This window comes from Heteronotia binoei, chromosome 2 (assembly GCF_032191835.1).
Source record: "Heteronotia binoei isolate CCM8104 ecotype False Entrance Well chromosome 2, APGP_CSIRO_Hbin_v1, whole genome shotgun sequence".
NCBI classification, from domain to species: domain Eukaryota; kingdom Metazoa; phylum Chordata; class Lepidosauria; order Squamata; family Gekkonidae; genus Heteronotia; species Heteronotia binoei.
Window position 1 is genome coordinate 97,784,386 of NC_083224.1, and position 20,171 is coordinate 97,804,556.

General features: G+C 42.3%; 1 protein-coding gene across 2 annotated transcripts; it reads left to right on the forward strand.

The window, feature by feature from the left end:
* Positions 1 to 8,908: 8,908 nt before the first annotated feature.
* PRDX1 (peroxiredoxin 1) lies at positions 8,909 to 18,569 on the forward strand. Of its 2 annotated transcripts, XR_009555067.1 has the most exons (6): positions 8,909 to 9,037; positions 11,209 to 11,362; positions 13,337 to 13,459; positions 14,416 to 14,546; positions 17,871 to 18,024; positions 18,264 to 18,569. XR_009555067.1 is itself a non-coding variant. In XM_060231711.1 (5 exons), exons 1-5 carry the CDS (start codon positions 8,932 to 8,934, stop codon positions 17,954 to 17,956), a joined length of 600 nt encoding a protein of 199 aa, XP_060087694.1. In that variant the 5' UTR covers positions 8,909 to 8,931; the 3' UTR covers positions 17,957 to 18,569. The 2 variants fall into 2 exon arrangements, 1 of the variants encoding a protein (XP_060087694.1); XM_060231711.1 differs by having other exon boundaries at positions 17,871 to 18,569.
* Positions 18,570 to 20,171: the final 1,602 nt, after the last annotated feature.

Consider the following 20,171-nt stretch of genomic DNA (forward strand, 5'->3'; position numbering starts at 1 on the left):
AGGAAGGGAATTGAAAACAAATCAGCCAGTATCATAATGCCTCTGTATAAATCGATGCTGCGGTCTCATTTGGAGTACTGTGTGCAGTTCTGGTCGCCGCACCTCAAAAAGGATATTATAGCATTGGAGAAAGTTCAGAAAAGGGCAACTAAAATGATTAAAGGGCTGGAACACCTTCCCTATGAAGAAAGGTTGAAACGCTTAGGGCTCTTTAGCTTGGAGAAACGTCGACTGAGGGGTGACATGATAGAAGTTTACAAGATAATGCATGGGATGGAGAAAGTAGAGAAAGAAGTACTTTTCTCCCTTTCTCACAATACAAGAACTCGTGGGCATTCGATGAAATTGCTGAGCAGACAGGTTAAAACAGATAAAAGGAAGTACTTTTTCACCCAAAGGGTGATTAACATGTGGAATTCACTGCCACAGGAGGTGGTGGCGTCCACAAGCATAGCCACCTTCAAGAAGGGGTTAGATAAAAATATGGAGCAGAGGTCCATCAGTGGCTATTAGCCACAGTGTGTGTGTGTGTGTGTATATATATATATATATATATATATATATATATATATATATATATTTGGCCGCTGTGTGACACAGAATGTTGGACTGGATGGGCCATTGGCCTGATCTAACATGGCTTCTCTTATGTTCTTATGTTATGTTCTTATTGAGAGGGCAGTGGCGAAGCAGTTACAGACCTTCCTGGATGACACTTCCGTCCTCGACCCATTTCAGTCCGGCTTTCGCCCGGGACACGGGACGGAGACAGTGTTGGTTGCCTTAGTGGATGTCCTTCAACGGCATCTGGATCGGGGTGGCTCGGCGGTGCTGATGTTGTTAGACCTGTCGGCGGCGTTCGACACGGTCGACCATCGGCTACTGACGTGCCGCCTCGCCGACGCAGGGATTCAGGGGTTGGCCTTACAGTGGCTTTCCTCTTTCCTGGAAGGTCGGGGACAAAGGGTCGCAATTGCCCAGATTGCCCGAAGGTATGGGTTGGGGTGTCACCAGTATGCTGATGACACCCAGCTCTATCTACTGATGGATGGCCAGCCTGTCTGCGCCCCGGAAAACCTTGACCAGGCACTACGGGCCGTGGCTGAGTGGCTCAGACTGAGTGGGCTGAAGTTAAATCCTACGAAGACAGAGGTCCTTTGCTTGGGCCGCCGCGGCCCGGGGAGGGGGATCCCCCTGCCGGCTTTTGATGGTGCGCCGCTTATGGCGGCGGACAGGGTCAGGAGCTTGGGGGTGCTATTGGAGCCTTCTTTAAAGATGGAGGCTCAGATAGCAGCCGCTGCCAAGTCCGCATTTTTTCATCTTAGACGGGCAAGGCAGCTGGCCCCCTTTCTGGAGCGCGACGACCTAGCAACAGTGATCCATGCTACGGTCACCTCAAGGTTGGACTACTGCAACGCCCTCTACATAGGGCTGCCCTTGTCTCGGACCCGGAAACTGCAGCTGGTGCAGAATGCCGCGGCCCGGCTGTTATTGGGTCTCCCAAAGTGGGAACACATCCAGCCGGGTCTCCGGACTCTGCACTGGCTTCCAGTGATATACCGAGTCCGGTACAAGGTGCTGGTTATTACCTTTAAAGCCCTATATGGCCTGGGACCTGCCTACCTGAAGGACCATCTCTCCCCACATGTTCCCCAGAGAGCACTGAGGTCAGGAACACAAAATCTCCTCACTATACCCAGGCCAAAAGAAGCCCGTCTGAAAGCCACCAGGGAAAGGGCTTTCTCCGTTATGGCTCCCGTATGGTGGAATCAGCTGCCGGAAGAGGTGAAGGCCCTGCGGGACTTGGCGCAGTTCCACAGGGCCTGTAAGACGACCCTCTTCCGGCTAGCCTATACCTAGCCTACATTTAGCTAGGATAACAACTTGAGGAAACTGGCCAGCCATCTGTTCATAGGAAACTGAATTACTCTGTTTTAATGTTTTAACTGCTTAAATTATTTAACTGTTTTATATTTGAAATTATTTACTTTTAAGTTTGATTAATTGTTGGAAGCCGCCCTGAGCCATTCGTGGGAAGGGCGGGATATAAATCCCAAATAAATAAATAAATAAATAAATAAACTAGATCTCAGTGCTCTCTGGGGAACATATGGAGAGAGACGGTCCCTAAGGTAGACAGGTCCTTGGCCATATAGGGCTTTAAAGGTAATAACCAGCACCTTGTAACGGACTCGGTACGCAATTGGCAGCCAGTGCAGTTCCCCCAGCCTAGGCCGTACATGTTCCCATTAGCTTCTAGAATATGCCTCCTATAGGTCTGTTAATATGCTGATTAGTTCTTTTTCCTCATTTTTCCTCCTTATATTTTTGTTATCTCTAGTGGAGGTCAGGCAGGTTCCCCTTATCAGAGAACTGTCTGGGTGCAGTTTTCCTATTTGGTCAAGTTAGCCTTGCCGTTAAGCTAGCTGGTTTCCTGGGCAGTAAAGCATTTACAATGAACAACAGAAATCTTTTCTATAAGCTATAGGCTTTCTGCATATTTAACAAACTGTACTTTAAAGATAACTTTATCCTGTTAAGGAGTACTTCTTACCAAAATATAAAATTTTCCTTCTCCCACAAAAGGGTGTGTGGCCTAATATGCAAATTAGTTTCTGCTGTTTTTTTTCTACAAAAAAAGCCCTGATTAACATTATCATGACCAGGTACTTAGAGCAGCTGGACTTTTTCTGCCCCCTTACTATAAACAAATTGACCTTGATTATTCACATGTTGCTAAGTTTTGTATTGCATTCAGGGCCAGATTGGGGGGGGGGAGAGGGAGGTGCTTGCCCTGGGCGCCGATGCGGGGGGGGGGTGCGCTAAATTGGATATGGAGCCCATTGTATTCTGTGGGCCCATAAGATAGAATAGGCCATAAGGGAGCATCATTTTTTAATTTTGCAACCCCCCCAAAAAAACAAACAAACAAACAAACATGTAGATCTGGTCCTGATTGGATTAGGGGTTGCCAACTCACAACTGTGGGCTGGAATTGCTACTGATCTCCAGATGACAGAGACCAGTTCCCCTGAAGAAAAATGCCAGCTTCAGAGGGCAAACTCTATGGCAGGGGTGGCCAAACTTGCTAAACACAAGAGCCACATAGAATAAATGTCAGACGTTTGAGAGCCACAAGCCATGAATGTCAGATGCTTGAGAGAAGGAAGAAAGGAAGGCAAATAGGTGGGGGAGGGAGAGGGGGAAAGAAAGCAACTTTAAATGCATTCTCCATGCTGCCAGCTGGCTTAGCTTGGAAGAGTGATTTAAAAAGATAAATGCCTTCTCCGAGTCAGCTGATGCGGTGGTGGGGGCTTCAGGAGCCACACAATATGTGTGAAAGAGCCACATGTGACTTCTGAGCCACAGTTTGGCCACCTCTGCTCTACCCTGGAGTCTGGGACATATAGATACTGCCCCCCAAATATCCAGAAATTTCCGATGCCTGAAATGGCAACCCTACTGAGAGCCAGTTTGGTATAGTGGTGACCTTGGGTCAATCACAGTTCTTGAGTTACTCTCTCAAGAGAAGTTATTGAAAGAGCTCTCTCAGCCCCACCTACCCCAGAGGGGGTCTGTTGTGGGGAGTGGAAGGGAAAGGAGACTGTAAACTGCCCTGAGACTTTGAGTATAAGACAGGGTATAAATCCAGTCTCTTCCACTACTAGGATTGTTCCTATGTATTTTAACAGCAACCTGTTAAATATGAAATGTTTTTCTGGCATTTCCCAACAAGATGAAAAACGTGTGAAATTTTTACTTGCCTGCTGTTAAAGATCCAAAACAGGGGCACTAGAGTTTGCTTGTCCTGCTTTTAATGTGAAATATCACATTGCCTGTAATGGATGTTCCTGAGTGGTGATGCTGGCAGGAAGAAGATTTTTTGGGAACTGAATCCCCAGGGGGATGGGAGGGCTGTATAAGACAGGGGTGTTGAACTCGTTTGTTATGAGGGCCGGATCTGACATAAATGAGATCTTGTTGGGCTGAGCCATGTGTCTACTTATTTAAGATTAGGTAGCAGAAATATAAACTTTATAAAGGACACAAACACAATTAAAGGTGTGTTTTTTTAAACATGCTTAAAACATTAGCACTTGTTGGTCTTAAAGGTGCTTTCTTTGTATTTCTCCCATGGAATTCAGGGAACTGGACAAAGGAAGTTCTGGCTCTTTCCTTCCTTCCCCAGGGGACCAGAAGGGGAAGGAGCTTCAGCCAGTAAAAGGAAGAGAAGTTTGGCTCAGTAGCTCTGCTGTGTGATTGAGAGAGCCTGGCAAAGCAAGCTCTGCCTCCCCAGCCTTCCTCAGGGGACAAGAAGAGGAAGGAGTTTCAGCCAAAAGGAAGAGAGGCTTGGCTCAATAGCTCTGCTGTGTAATTGAGAGACCCTGCCTCCCCCCCACCTTCCTCCCCAAGGGAGGAACCTCAGCCAATGGAGAAAACAGAGGCTTCACTCTGTAGCTCCTATACAATGGAGCAAGCCTTGCAAAGCAAGCTGTGATGCAGAAGGAAGCAAGAGGGAGAGGGAGAAGGAAGCAGAGGACAACCAGTTGTTTGGGGGCCTGATAGGAGTCCTCCACGGGCCTGATTCAGCTCCTGGGCCACATGTTTGACACTCTGGGTATAAAATCTTCCAGCTACTTCTCTATTCCTGTGTATATGTACCCTCTCCAGTTCCCAGCCACTGACTGTACAAAGTCTTTGCCTTCGCTCTGCCACTTTTGTAGCATGTTCCAGTGTAAAGGTTTATGAAGGGAATACCAGATAGGACTTTGGATCTGCAGTGGTATTGTTGTGCAACACCTGCATATCCATTTTATAGTCCCAGTAGTGGCTTTGTGCTCAGGAACAAGCACACCTGAAGCACCATGAAATCTGTTTGGGGGCTATGGTGTTGCTCTACATGAAAAGAGGAAAATGATAGTGTACTAGTTAATGAAAGGCTGTAAAATTGCAACCTTCATCATATGAATGCTGTGAAAATTATACAACTTTTCATTGGAACCTTGTCATTTAATGGCCTTGGAACTCTGCAAGATCCTGTCCTACACAGAGTGGAAATTGTCCATCCCTTGAACAGAAACTGTTATTACTGATATTATTTATTTCCATGCCAGCTGCCTAAATTCCATGCATAAGGAAAGGAAAGGAAAGGAAAGGAAAGGAAAGGAAAGGAAAGGAAAGGAAAGGAAAGGAAAGGAAAGGAAAGGTCCCCTGTGCAAGCACCAGTCGTTTCTGACTCTGGGTGACGTTGCTTTCACAACGTTTTCATGGCAGACTTTTTACGGGGTGGTTTGCCATTGCCTTCCCTAGTCATCTACACTTTCCCCCCAGCAAGCTGGCTACTCATTTTACCAACTTTGGAAGGATGGAAGGCTTATTAGTCAACCTCGAACTGGCTACCTGAAAACCCATCTTCTGCTGGGGATTGAACTCGGGTCATGAGCAGAGTTTAGGACTGCAGTACTGCAGCTTTAACACTCTGCGCCACGCATTAAGCCTCTGCTAAAAGGATATAATATTTTTTCTGGGCCTGTCGGCAACTCTTATCTTATGGATATAAAATTGTACTGCAATGCTGCATACAATGAAAATATCAATTTATACTGAGAATAGATTGCCAGTACCAAGAGGCAGCCTCCATTTAAGTTTTACCAAAAGAGCTCATCTTCACAGCCAGGTAAACAAGACCACCATTCTAGCAGTTTTGCAGGATTTGCAGAGTGTTACAACACAGGAAGGAAAGTTTTCCTTTCTAAATTGGCTTATACACTGTATGTGCACATTTCACTTAAATCTGAAGCATCCTGGCACATGTGTACCAACTAAAGACACCAGATAGCAGTAGCTCAAGATACTGTCATACTGATGAGGATTACTACTCCATGGCTGAAAGCAAATAATGTCTATGTTCTCTTGGTCAATGTTGTAATTGGCAAAATTTTCGCACTTCGGCATCACTATGTGCCACATCCTCATGACTTTGCGTTTTGAATTGTGAAATGCAGATCAATTGCACAATGAGCTTCAGCAAAATATTGCCATTTTCTTTCCCGCCCCTTAATACATTAGTTACAGCTTGTAATTTGTAACTGTAAACTAATTCACCATTGCCATTAAAGTGTAACATTCTCTTTTTAAAAAAACAAAGCAGGAGGCACAGCACGTAACTAAACGGCAGGCAAGATACCATCCATTCGCATTCACAACGCGAGATTTATTTCCACCACCTTTCTTGTTACTACAAATTAAAAGCCAGAAAAAGGCTAAAATGCAAAGTCATGCTGCCGCTGCAACTACACACTGGGAGGGGAAAGGTGCGCAGGAGGAGGAGTCAGGCTTGCTGCTGTCTTTTCAGTTTCCTCGCGAGATTCTGGAAGATATAAAATTGAGTGGAGCACACCCTGAACGGCTGGAGCGAGCTGCTTGTTACGAAAGCGGATAGTGTGGTTTTGCAGCTTCTTGGTAAGAAATAGTTCTAGACGCTAAATTTGAACTAGGGGATCACTTTATTAGGGATGAGGTTTCCGTTTGATCGCTATAGCAATCAAGGGCAGTCCTCTATCGTGCTTTATGCCTTTTTCAGGGTTGCTGGATTTGTTTGCATGCTTTAAAATGACCGGTTTTGTTTTTTTAATGAAGAAAGTGCAGTATATTGAGTGTACAGTATTAGCGCTGGATTCTCTGTTGCCTTCTGTTCGTTACTCTGTCGTGTGGTGGAAGGGCCGAGGGGCGTGCTGTTTTCTGCTTTTTGTTTTTAGTGGTTTTGAGTTTTCCTCTGTTGCCATTTATCTCTGCTGTAAGAATAAAATTCCGTTTCAAACCGCCAGGAGGGTGGGGAGGAACTGAGTGCAACTAAGGGTGAGTAGTTAAGCTAAACTGCAGTTCAAACGCCCTTGGTTTTTTCCAGAGATAAGTGCCAGAAGCTACAGTCGCATCACAGAGGTGCCGCCTGTGCTGCAGACTTCAATGACCTGTAAACTGCTGGTGGCGTTCAGAGGTGGATCTCTCGGCAGTATTTATTGGGAGTTCCTCATTACAAATCAGAGACTGGCAATTCAAAGAAGTGTGCCATTGCTTTGACTGTTAGTCGGTTATGTGTTTTAACACCGGGAGACATTGCCTTTTAAATGGCTACGGGAGGTATGCGGCAAGGCCAATTCCTCGGTTTGCCCAGTGGAGTAAGGTTTTTTACCCCAGTGGAACGTCTGAATAAATATGCTTGTGATCGCGCTGAGCCCTTAAGTGGCACTCAGGAATGTTGATGGTGAGTTTTGATTTGGGTGGTTCATAAATCGGCTTCCTCTTTTGAGGTTTCAAATTTGCCTAACGGAAAACTAAGGTAGTTAGTTTTAACTAACAGCTTTAATTGAACTTAATAAAAAAGGACGTTCAAAGTTTGAAACACTCTGGTGAGTGTTTGGGATTCTGGGAAGCAACCAGGTTTTATGAACGTCGATGGGTGCAGCTTCAAACACTGCTGATGCTATAATGCAAGTTCATATAAAATTCATGAGTAATCAGTAACTGGCTTGATCCTCCATATGTGAATTGAGTTGCATGTACCACTTTGTACATTCTAAGAACATTCTACATGGATAGTTCATGGGCCATGACCTGCATAGTCCCAGATCATGGCCAGATCTCAAAAACCAAGCTGGGTCTGGATAGTATTCGAATGAGATATCACCAAGGAATACCAGGGTCACAATTCAGAGGCAGCCAATGGCAAACCACTTTTGAATGTCTCTTGCCTTGAAAATCCTAAAACGCAGTGGGGGTTGCCATAACTTGGTTGTGACTTGAGAGCAAAAAACCAACAAGGTTAGTCTGATGTAACAAAACAGAAGTCTAGTATCTTAAAGATCAATGTTTATTCCAGCATGAGTTTTTGTGAGTCAGAGCTCATTTCTTAAAATGCAGTGTCCAATAAATAATTGTGACTATAATATTGCTGCATTAGAGTAAAACTGCATAATAAGCACTGAAATGTTCTATGTGATGGCAGTTACCTTTAGCGCCCTTCCTTTTGCCAGAATTGCTTCCCTTCCTAGGGAATCTGTCACAAGAAAAAATTCAGGCACTTCATTTTAGTTGAACTCTTTTTCCAAAGTTGTTAACATAGTTTACTGAAGTGTGTGTAAGCACAGGTCTAGTTGTCTCCTTAAGCTGATATGGGAGAATAGGGCTGGCAAGGCTTCTCTGATTGAATAAATTTTTATTGCTAAGCGCTTACATGAAGTGTTGACAGAAATCAGTGTGGAAATACTATCACACTTGCAGAGCTATACATTTTAACCTTTACCTGGACTCTGCCAGCTGGGTGGAGCTTCTGTGTTTCTTTCAGTTGGCTACAATCACACTTCACAAATGCATATGCATCTGATAGTGTTCAGGTATCTCAAAAAAGTGTAACTTTGGCAGAAGTTAATGTTCCCTGTCAGTGTACTGCTTGGTTTTGCTTCAGAGAGTCTCAGCAGTCCTTTTGAGAGAAGGGTTGCAGGGATGAATAGAAGATCATTCACTGCTCATTTTCTAAAGAAAGTTCACAGTAATACAAGTAAAATTTGTTTTTCCCACCTTGCAGCATGAGTTGTATTGGTGAAAATGCTTCATAGAAGTGTTCTTAATGTTTGTAATGACAGCATCTGACATTCCTTACCTGTGCAGAGGTTACAGTTCTGCAACTAATGCTGAGTTTTCTATTACTATCAGTATTTCAGTTTACTTTAAAGTACTAAAATTCAGTAAGCCTAATTCTGCCTAAGTACTGTATCCTTACATCTATAGTATTTTTGTAAACCTGCAGTTGTTCTGGTCAATCTGCAAATTATAAATGTAGTGTTAAATAATGCCGGTTGGTTTCTTTCTCTTGGGAGGAATTTTAAAATCTGCAAAACCTAACAAATTCAATTTTTTCCAGTTCCTGCCAGAATGTCATCAGGAAAGGCTCATATTGGTAAGCCAGCCCCTGACTTCCAGGCCACAGCTGTAATGCCTGATGGACAATTCAAAGAAATCAAGCTCTCAGACTACAAAGGTTAGTGTATTTAAAAATTGTTGGATTTTTGGGCAGCAGATTGTGAAATAGAAGCAGCATGTGAAGTTCTACATGTGCCTGAACGGAAAACATGATCCAAAAACGGAACAGCTTTGTTGGATTCAGAATATGAAAATTTAACAGTGTTGCAAAAAGAACCTCCTGCATACTATGTTAGGTTTGCTGCTGTTATGCAAAATTTCTACCGTGACTTATAGGCTTGAGATTTGTTTCATTTTGCTGTAATCCAGTTGTAATAAAGATATACAACAAGCTACTTAATGTAGCTTGCAAAAGATTGCTTTTGTGACAGTTACTTTTCCAGAACAAGGATTATGGACTTGAATAAGTGAATTTCTCTCTCATAAAAGGCTGGCAAACTGCACTGGTAGCATATAAGAGGCAATTCCCCAAAAGTTTTTACCCCACTTAGAAACATGCATTAGTCATCTGTGGGCCAGCTTCCTTGTCTAGTTATAAATGAGCTCCTGAGTCATCAAGGCCTGAGCATGGTTTCACTAAAGCAGGGGTGGGGAACCTTTTTTCTGCCAAGAGCCATTTGGATATTTATAACATCATTCGCAGGCCATACAAAATTATCAACTTAAAAAACAGTGCTGCGCCGAGAGAGAATGATTCAGGCTGGCAAAATTAATGCAAATAATTATTTTTCTATTTGAAGTCATATGGGGAGAACCTAATCTGGCACGCATACACCTACACCCCCGGCCTGCCGCCCTAGGCAAATGCATAGGTCCAGCAAGAACTCAGTAGCATATTAGACCACATCCCCTAATATTAGCATATTAGATCATACACTCATTAGCATATTAGGTCACACCATCTGGGATAATCAATAAACAAAGAAATGGGAAGAAATAGAAAGAAAGGGAAATAAAGAAATGAGGGGGAAGCTTACCTGAACTGTGACAGTAACTTTTCGAGGCCCTGCAGCAATTCTGGCCAACCAGTCAGGCCCCTGGCAGGCTGCTGCACAGTACATCTGGGCCCTGTGATCCCTGCCAGGCCCTGGGGAGGCTGCTGCACTGTGTGGCTGTGCCCCACGATCCTTGCTGGCCAGCCAGGCCCCAGGGAGGCTGCCACATGGCTCGGTTCGGCCCAGCAATCCCCAAGGGCCACACCAAGTGACCTTGAGGGCCACATATGACCCTCGGGATGGAGGTTCCCCATCCCTGCACTAAAGGTACCTCCAAATAACTAGAAACAGCTTGTCACTGGCTTCTTTGCAGGCTAGAGCCTCTGACATCCTGATGAAAGCAAGGTCTTTCCTCCGTGTTTGATGTTTATGCCCCACTTACAAACATTGTTTTTTCCTGACTGGGAAGGGATTTCTTTTGTAATTATTCTTTCTCCTGTATTTCCTTTAGCATCTCTGATTAACTGTCCTTGGTAGACTGAACAAGGAGGACTGTAGTCCAAAAGCTAAATGGCAAAGGGCTTTGCAGTTAGGTAGAACCAACAGTATGTAGGCTGTTCTCTGAGATAGTCAATGAACCAAGCATTCACCCCCACCCCAACTCAGAGCATTATCAAGACAAAGTGGAAGCAGGAGAAGTATTCCCAAGACATTAGTACTGAATGCAGATTGGTAGGCCAGATACATCCTTCAGGTTGCTAGGCTATCAGTGGAACAGACAAAGGACCTGGCAATTTATCAGAGGGACAGACAAAGGGTTTGGTACAGAAATAGCTTCCCTGGTGCTTAAGCCCAGGAAGGGCAGGTGTTCACTACCCTCTAGATCAGGGGTGTCAAACATGAGGCATCCGAGCAACTGGCTGTCATCTGCTTTCTTCTCCCTCTTGTTTCCTTCTGCAGCACAGCTTGCTTTGCCAGGTGTGCTGAATCACACAGCAGAGCTATTGTGAACCAAGCCTCTCTTCCTTCTGCTCTAGAGGCTTTCTAAGTGCTTAGGGAGCGCTTAGAAAACTTAGCGTATACTACTACTTTAGCTGAACCATTTGCCACTTCTGCCAGTTTAGGGATAGGTAACTTTTGATTGTAATTTTCTTTAGCATTTGAGGATTCAGCTGAATTGACCACAACAGAATGTCACAAAGAAGAGGCTACTGATCTGTGGATATGATTTTTTAGAAACCTATGAACTCTGAGGCTATTGTTGCAAAAATACTCACGGTTACTTTTTCCTTAGGCAAATACATTGTGCTGTTCTTTTATCCACTTGACTTCACCTTTGTTTGTCCAACTGAGATAATTGCATTCAGTGACAGATCTGAAGAGTTTCGAAAAATCAACTGTGAAGTAATTGGAGCTTCTGTTGACTCCCACTTCTGCCACCTTGCCTGGTAAGAGTTTTTGGGTCACAAGCTTTGTTTCTTCACTGTATGTCCTCCCAAATCTTATATAAGCAGAAGTAGTTGCTGTCAATGAGTATTTTAATACTTGTCTTGGTTCAAACAGTTTATTAGGAATAAGAATAGTTTTCAAGTGTAAGATTTTTATTAGTTTCAAAAAAAAGAAGAAAGAGGACAGGGAAAGAGGGAGATAGAAAAAAAAGTGTTGCAATTAATAATACAATATTAGTCCATTTTACGTGAACGTAATCCATAACAAAATATTTCCACATATAATACAGTCCATTATATTGCATAAATTCTCAGGTTATATAATGTATTATAGAAATTGTCATATAAACCATCAATCCATCTCATTTAGGTTATATTTCTAATACTTATGGCATTTTATAATATCTACTATAGGAACTAGAGATCAAAATTCACACCATTAAATCTTAAGTATCTAACTACACATATAACTTTCCCCAATATTTCTTTGCTTCTTCGTCAGATTTCCCCACAAGTAAGTGGGTTAAATAGTCCATCTCTGCAGCTTCCATTATTTTCCCAATCAGATCTGATTTCGTAGGTACCTCTTGAAGTTTCCATTTCTGTGCAAGCAGAATTCTAGCTACTGTGTTAATATGAGCCAATAAATGTCTTGTCTCCATTGTATGGACACTGGGATATATGTTCAATAACAATAACTCTTGTTTGAATTGAATCTGTCTCTTCAAAATTCTCTAAGAGTTCATGAACCATCTTCCAAAAATCTTTCACCACCTCACATGTCCAGGACATATGATAATAATAATAATAAGAATAATTTTTTATTTATATCCCGCCCTCCCTGCCAAAGCAGGCTCAGGGCATCTTACAAGACATGATACATATATAATGATATAACAATAAAATACAATTAATACAATAAAATACAGTTAAATACAGATTCGTAGATTTAAGTTAAATAAATTATTTATGATGAAACGACCCCACTTGCTTTGTACATTTCCAACACTTATTAGACATGTTAGAATACATGGCAAACCACCGGAGACATTCATCTTGTGGGCTGAAGCACAAATTCCTGAGCTGGCTGTTTGTACACCACCACCCCTAGCACAGCTTAAAGGGAACTATGGTCATAAGAGAGCCATCCTTTACAGTCTTGTCACATGAAAGAATATGTAAGTCAGTCTCTGAAGACTAGGGCTAATGAAACAGTGAGAGATCTATTTCCTCAGTGTCTGTTTCATCGTTGTTAATTACTGTGAGCTCATATGGTTCCTTCTTAGAGAGAGCTTCCCTTGCTTCCTGACTATATTTTCCTTTTCCCTCCTGCCTCCCATTCTCTTGTTTTTCTCCTGCTTCTATCCCTCTTGTCCTGCCTTCCTTTTCTCCAAGTTGCCTTGAGTTTCAAAAGAAACTGTGGAAGCCATTTCAAATTTTTCTAGGCAACCACAGGCAATGGTGATGTTATTAGTTGTCTAGGCATTCCAAAATGACTGAAGATTTAGTGAGGTCTTGTAAGACCTTGGAATTATCTTAAATTTTAAAAATCAGATTTCTTCTACAGTCCTGAGGGTTGCTGCAGATTTGTAGAAACATCTCCCCTATTTATATGTGTGCCTCAATTTTGCAGAGTTTCTGATTTGCAGTCTGACACCACATTCAGAAATTAGATAAGAGATGAGAATGCTTTAGGATTGGACTACTGGGTAGCAGCTCTTTTGTCACTTCAGCAATGTAAGAAAAGCATATTAAAGGCATTTCCATGGCAATCTTGAAACTGGAGTGATTCTGCTTAAGTTAATGCCCTATAACTTTTAAACTTCTAAAATGACTAAACAGCAGAAATTGCACATGTACTTAAGTTATTATCTCACTCTGCTCCATTTGAAACTAATGATATTCCTGTGACCTTTCCTTGATTTCCTGAAGAATGACATGGCTTTCTAACATCTCTTTTTGCTATCTTTATAGGATCAACACTCCTAAGAAGCAAGGTGGCCTAGGTAGTATGCACATTCCCTTGGTATCTGACAAAAACTGTGAGATTGCTAAAAGCTACGGAATACTAAAAGAAGATGAAGGCATTTCTTACAGGTAAAACTATAATTATAGTGACTTGCTTAGACATCATCATATGACAAGGAGCATTCCTCTTATGCTATTGTGATTCTCAATATTTTCTTCTTAGTGACCTTGTTAAATGTTCTGTGGTATTTTGGGAAGAGCTTTGAAGTTTTGTGCATGTTTCCCTTCTTTCCAGTAAAAAGTAGTGCAAGAATATATGTATCTGGGATATCTGGGGCTTCCTAGACTCAATCAATTACTCAAATCAGGCTGAAAGAGCGGGGGGGGGGGGGGGAGAAAGGTTCAGGAAGATCCCAGCTAAGTAAGTCTAGTAATTGAACATATTTGTATTACTTCTTATATGTGGAAGGAAGGGGATCTGTACAGTCCAAATACTCTATCCCTGTGTGAAGTTAAGGCTTTGGCAATTATTGTTTTGCCTTAGAGAAGTGAAGCAACATCACTTTACAATTGTGAAAATATTTGCCACAATCTCATATTGATATTGATCTGATATTGATGGGAAGATTTTTCTGTAAGCTACTTGAGTAGGGTGTTATATGACATTCTTATAAGTAATTTTATTTGGTCTAAACTGTGAGTTTAATATTATAAAATCTTAACTCTGCACCCGTTATGATTTTAACCTTATTCTGATGGACAGAATTTATTATGTAGTCCATTATAACTAAATCTCCAGCACAGAACATTGTCTGTTCTGCCATGACACCACTTAACTTTTAGTTGCTTTTTTACCATTATCCTGTAGTATGTTCTGTGTGTTTTATGGCAAGAATTGCCAATCATGTTGCACATAGTCTTACATTCCTTGGTTTTTAGAATGAAAATTATATTCTACATCTTGAGAGATGAGAACAGAAAACACTGTTAACTATTGGGGACACAAAATTTAGTACTTAAAAATGAAGCTGTAGTGCTGGAAATACGTGTTCAGATTTTCTGATTTGTGCTCATTTCTCCTTAAGGGGTCTTTTTATCATTGATGATAAAGGAACTTTACGCCAAATCACAATTAATGATCTCCCAGTTGGCCGTTCAGTTGATGAAACACTCCGACTAGTTCAGGCTTTTCAGTTTACAGACAAACATGGAGAAGGTAAGATTATCATGTATCACACTTCTCTGACTGATGTTGTTTTATTAATTTTTATTTATGCAGGGTCCCTGAAGGCCGTGAACAATCACCAGCTTTTTAAAACACATATGTATAAAACAAAAGCAACAATTAATCAATGTTTAAGCACATGAACAGGAGGAAGGAACACTGTGGGAATGTCAAACAAAACAGAAATTTTCACCTACTGGCGGGCAACAGTGATTGGGGTGGGCAGACAGATTATTCTCCTGGGGAGAGTATTCCATAGTTTTGGTGCCATGACCGAGAAGGCCTGTTCCCATCTCAGATATTGGGGGCACCTGAAGCTGGGTGCTAGAGGAATTCTCTTGCAAAAAGAAGCCTTTAATAACTCAAGTAATGAATTTATCTTAATCAACAGGAAGTGTTTACTATTTTGGAATGATTAAAATGCATATGTTAAACATTTCTATTGTGACCAAAAGAAACAATGGCATACATTGGTACATTAAACACAGAGTGAATAGGAATATTTAATTTCTTCACAGTTCTGTAAGGAATGCCAATTAAGACTTCAAAATTTGGCTTTTTTGTATTGTTATTGCACAGATAGCTTTCGTCTTCATTTTGCATTGTATTCAACTGAATGTATAAATTCAGTGACCTTGAAGGACATTGGGTAGATGTTTCAGGTTTATAGAAGTCTAGATCAAATGCCATGAGCCCTCTCATTGCTTGATTATAGTTCTGGGGATTCCCTATCAAGATTGCCCTTGTGATGAAGGTAGAACATGGTCCTTGGTTCTGACTGGAATTCTAGCTAGAAATCAGTATGCTTGTTTACATATCTAAGGGGATGGAGATTAAAGTTGCTAAGAGGCTACAGAAACCAAGATAATAAAGTCTTTCATGGGAAAACTACAGAGGAGAAGAATGAAAAAGGGACAAAATGGGAGTACAAATAAAAAGGAAGGGGAAAATAGAGGTCACTGAGGTAGCCAGGAAGTCTGCAGTAGGCTTTTGCTTTCAAACATCGTCATCCATGTTCATGGTACAGTGAACCTGCAGACATCTTTCGTAATGCACATTCACTTTAGAAATGCAACCAGGGACTGGTACCTGAATAAATGTGGGCTTAAATCACACGTTCAGCTACACATAGGTTACATGCACATTGAATAATGCAATGCATTCTCCCATCCAAGTACTTGTCAGAGTTGACCCTGCTTAGCTTCCAAGATCTAACAAGATGAGGGTTGCTTGGGCTATCCAGGTAAGGGCTACAACTCTGCCCTCTTGAAGACTAAGCCAATAACCATGATCTGGTGGTGAAATACTTTGCTCCGACTGGTTTCTGAAAGTGCCAAAAACCTGCTGATGTCACAGACCCTGTTGGACCATCTTGCTTTATATAAGAATAATAATAACTTTTTATTTATATCCTGCCCTTCCCTCAAGCAGGCTCAGGGCGGCTCACAACATGTAAATACAGTGTACAATAAAACCATGTGCAATAATCAGTTATAAATTCCAGTTTTAGATTCATATACAATTTCAGTTATAAAATCATCCTTAAAATCATTAAAATTACATTAGACTTAAGATTATGGTGCTATAATTAAGATCTTTCATAAAATCCAGTGATTAAAACATAAAACATAGAACATATCCAGCAGGACTTTCTCGGCTCGGTGGGTCTTACAGGCCCTGCGGAATTGATCTAAACATCGCAGGGCCTGTACCTCCCCCGGGAGTTGGTTCCACAGTAGGGCAGCTGCTATAGAGAAGGCCTGATCCCGGGTGGACTTCAATCTGGCCTCCCTTGGCCTGGGGATATTCAGCTGGTTCTTTCCAGCTGACCTCAGTGCTCTCTGGGGTTCATACGGGGAGAGACGGTCCCTCAAGTAGACAGGTCCTCGGCCATATAGGGCTTTAAAGGTAATAACCAGCACCTTGTAACAAACTGGGTACGCCACCGGCAGCCAGTGCAGTCCGCGCAGCCCCAGCTGTATGTGCTCCCATCTTGGGAGCCCCAATAACAGCCTAGCCACTGTGTTCTGCACCAGCTGCAGCCGCCGAGTTCGGCACAGGGGCAGTTAACACCTGATGGAGTTAACACCTTGGTGTATGAAAGTGTGTGCAGTTTCTTTTCTTGCTGTGACAGTGTTGGCAACATTCATGGTTTCAGTTGGCTCCTTACCATCACTGGCACTCCATTTGCACCTCCTGTTTCACCTGGCAAGTTGATGATAACCTGGGATCATACTTCCCTGTGACAGTGACCCATTGTAGTTTAAAAAAAACCAACAACTTTCAGGACACCATTTGTGTCATGTTCTAGGCTGGCTAAGAAGCAGAACTGAGGACAGATAGAACTAGGTTTCATATAAGAGGTTTCTGTTGAGGTCTGTGAGGTGGAAGCAAACGGTAAGCTGGTTAGGTGGGGAGGATGGATTGAGTCCACTCCAAACATTGTTTATTTTATTTAATCAAATTTGTATCCCGCCCTCCCCTTACGGGTTCAGGGCGGCTAACAACATTTTAAAACAATTCAGCTTAAAAACAAGACAATATAATAAAACAATGTAACAATTTACAAATCTATAACCTGATCATCCAAGATTCGTCTACTATCGCTGCTATTGTTGCTTTGGCACTCACATATTGCTGACATTATTACTACTGTTATGTTGGCGCTCAGATGTTGTTATTGTAGTGCTGGTTGGGCTTTCAGAGCTATGATGTAAACCACTATGATGATAGTGCAGTGGTTGCCTTCCTCAGGTGTTAAATGCAAGCGGAAAGAGTTCGGTCTTGCAGGCCCTGTAGAACTATACCAGGTCCGCAGAGCTCTAATCTCTTGAAGGGCATTCCACCATTTGGGGGCCGCCACAGAAAAATCTCTGACCCTGGTGGTGGCCAACCGTACTTCTTTTGGCCCAGGGATTGTTAAAAGATTTTTGAGAGCCTGAGCGTAGTGCCCACGGGGAAAGGCTGTCTCGAAGGTAAGCAGGCTGTGTGTGTACCTCTAAAATCTGCGCCTGCATAAGTGAGTGGCTGCTGTCCAGTCTTCTGGAGGGAAATAGCGAACACAGCAGCACTGGATGGTAGCTTTGCTGCCATTGCCACTGTTTTGGAAAGGAGGGGGCAAAAGGCTTCTGACATGCTATGAGCACAGTGTTCGAGCCATTATTTTACAGTTAATAGTTAAATAGGTGCAGGCACTATTAATAATTTTTCACTTGTCTAGGTCACTTTAGACTTTGATGTGCTTTCAGTCTATGGCTTGGACTTGGCATGCTTTCCACCTGTGTCCTTAAGTAACATTGTTTATTATCTCTTTAGTGTGTCCTGCTGGCTGGCAACCTGGGAGTGACACAATCAAGCCTGATGTTGAGAAGAGTAAAGAATACTTCTCCAAGCACAAATAAATGTGTTTCATTTATGTGTTTAGTACAAGGAAACCATTATGTAATTTGTGTTAAAGCATAAGCCTGCCATTCTTTTTCTATCACTGTTGGCTCCAAGTCTATGAACACAGCCCTGGGGACATGCCAACACACATCTCACTGAAGAACCTGTTGAAGGAGTGGTTTCCTCCTGCAATGCTCTTGTTACTGGATATCTGTCCATTAGGCTGGATGCCATATTCAAGGCAGTTGTTCACAGCAGGCATTGCCCATCTGGATACCAGCCTGACCCACATGGATAGAGATACAAATGACTGGCAAGCTTGCTATTCTTATTTAAAGAGTAACCCTATTGTGCGAGCTAAGATATTTGCAGCTACATTTCATAAGTCATTTATTTCACTTACAGCCTAACAAAGTACCATGACTCTGGAGTAAATAGATTATGAAGTGAAACTTATTGGCAGAAAAATTAACTGGCAGCAGCTATTAAGCATTGGGGAAATTATACTTCCTTATTTATCTGTACTGGGATAGAGATTTTTTTCGTTTCTTGTGCTCACATGGGTAATTGAAGACCCCAATGGTTTTTGTAGTATTTTGTATTGTCATTAAACTTGTGGGGAAAATGGAATACTGTCAGATTTGTGGAGTTTTCTCAAAACAGCTGAGAACTGCAACAGTTCTTCTGAAATGCACTTCAAGCAGTGTATGCTGTGGAACAGAAGGCCTCAACTAGCACACAGGGTGCTAGCAGAGATCAGGCCCAGATTTTGCTTCCATTTCAAATTTGATACACATTAATTTCCCTCTGTTTTTGGTTTCTTGGCTCCTTCTTTTCTTTTACAAGTAGCCAGTCACGCATAGAATTATAGAGTTGGGAGGGATCCCTAGGGTAATCTAGTCCAACCCCCCTGCACAATGCAGAAAATTCAGAAATAGCTTCCTCTACATTCACAGGATCAGCATTTTATACAGATGGCCATCTAGCCTCTATAAAAACCTCCAAGGAAGGAGAGCCCACCACCTCCTGAGGAAGCTTGTTCCACTGAGGAACTGCTCTGTCAGGAAGTTCTTCCTAATGTTTAACCAGAGACTCTTCTGATTTAATTTCAACCCGCTGGCTCTGGTCTGACTTTCTGGGGCCATAAAAACAATTCACCATCCTGTATGTAACAGCACTTTGAGTACTTGAAGATGGTGATCATACCACCTTTCAGTCATCTCTTCAGGCGAAACATACTCAGCTACTTCAGCCTTTCCTTGTAGGACTTTGTTTCCAAATCCTCACCATCTTTGTTGCATTCCTCTGGACATGCTCCAACTCATCTATATTCTTAAATTGTGGCGCAGAGTAAAGCAATACTATAATTTGTGTGATCTGGGTACTAATGTTGATACAGCCAAAACTTGCATTTGCCTTTTAAGCTACTGCATTGCACTGTTGACTCATGTTCAGTGTATGGTCCACTAAGTCCCCGTAGATCCTTTTCACACATACTGCTTCCAGAACAAGTCTCCCCCATCCTATAACTATGCATTGGATTTTTCCTACCTAAATGCAGAACATCTGAAATGCCCACCAATACTCAATTACCCCAGTTGTTGGTAAGGGGTACACCGCTGTTTTGGAAGGGGCTGGGTTCTCACTTCTGGAAAAATCTGAAGCATCTTCCCAAACTGGCACTCAATTAGAGATCTATTTTGATGGGGGCTATTCTTTTTCAGGAAGTCTGGAGAAGTGATCAGTAGTGAAGGTGTCCCATGCCAGTTCCAGTACTCTTAGATTGTATAAAGCAATCAACCAATATTGGAGGTATAGGTGCGTGTGCAGTTTTTATAAGTAGGTTGAAAAGGAATGAGGAGAAGGTGCTGGGATACTGTTTTATTTTGTGCCATCTTATTAATGGAAGCCATTTATGCTTTCCAGTTCAATAGTGATGGCACCCCATCTACCTTGCTGCACTTTTGTGGGTGGCTCTGAGAGGAGGACTGGCTGTAGGGTACTGGCCAGCCCCAAGACTCTATGGCTGTTGTATCCTTCATGTGGTGGACAGTCAATTTTGTGCCAAGATTGAGTGTTGGCAGACTGTTCTGTTCATTCTTGAGGTTGAGTACTTTCTGGCACCTCTGTGTTTGATATCAGTCACACAAGGTTTAGCTGTATTCACCTATGAAGCTGATATCAGTTACTGATGTATTACATACATGGACACATACTTTGAAGTTATTCAAG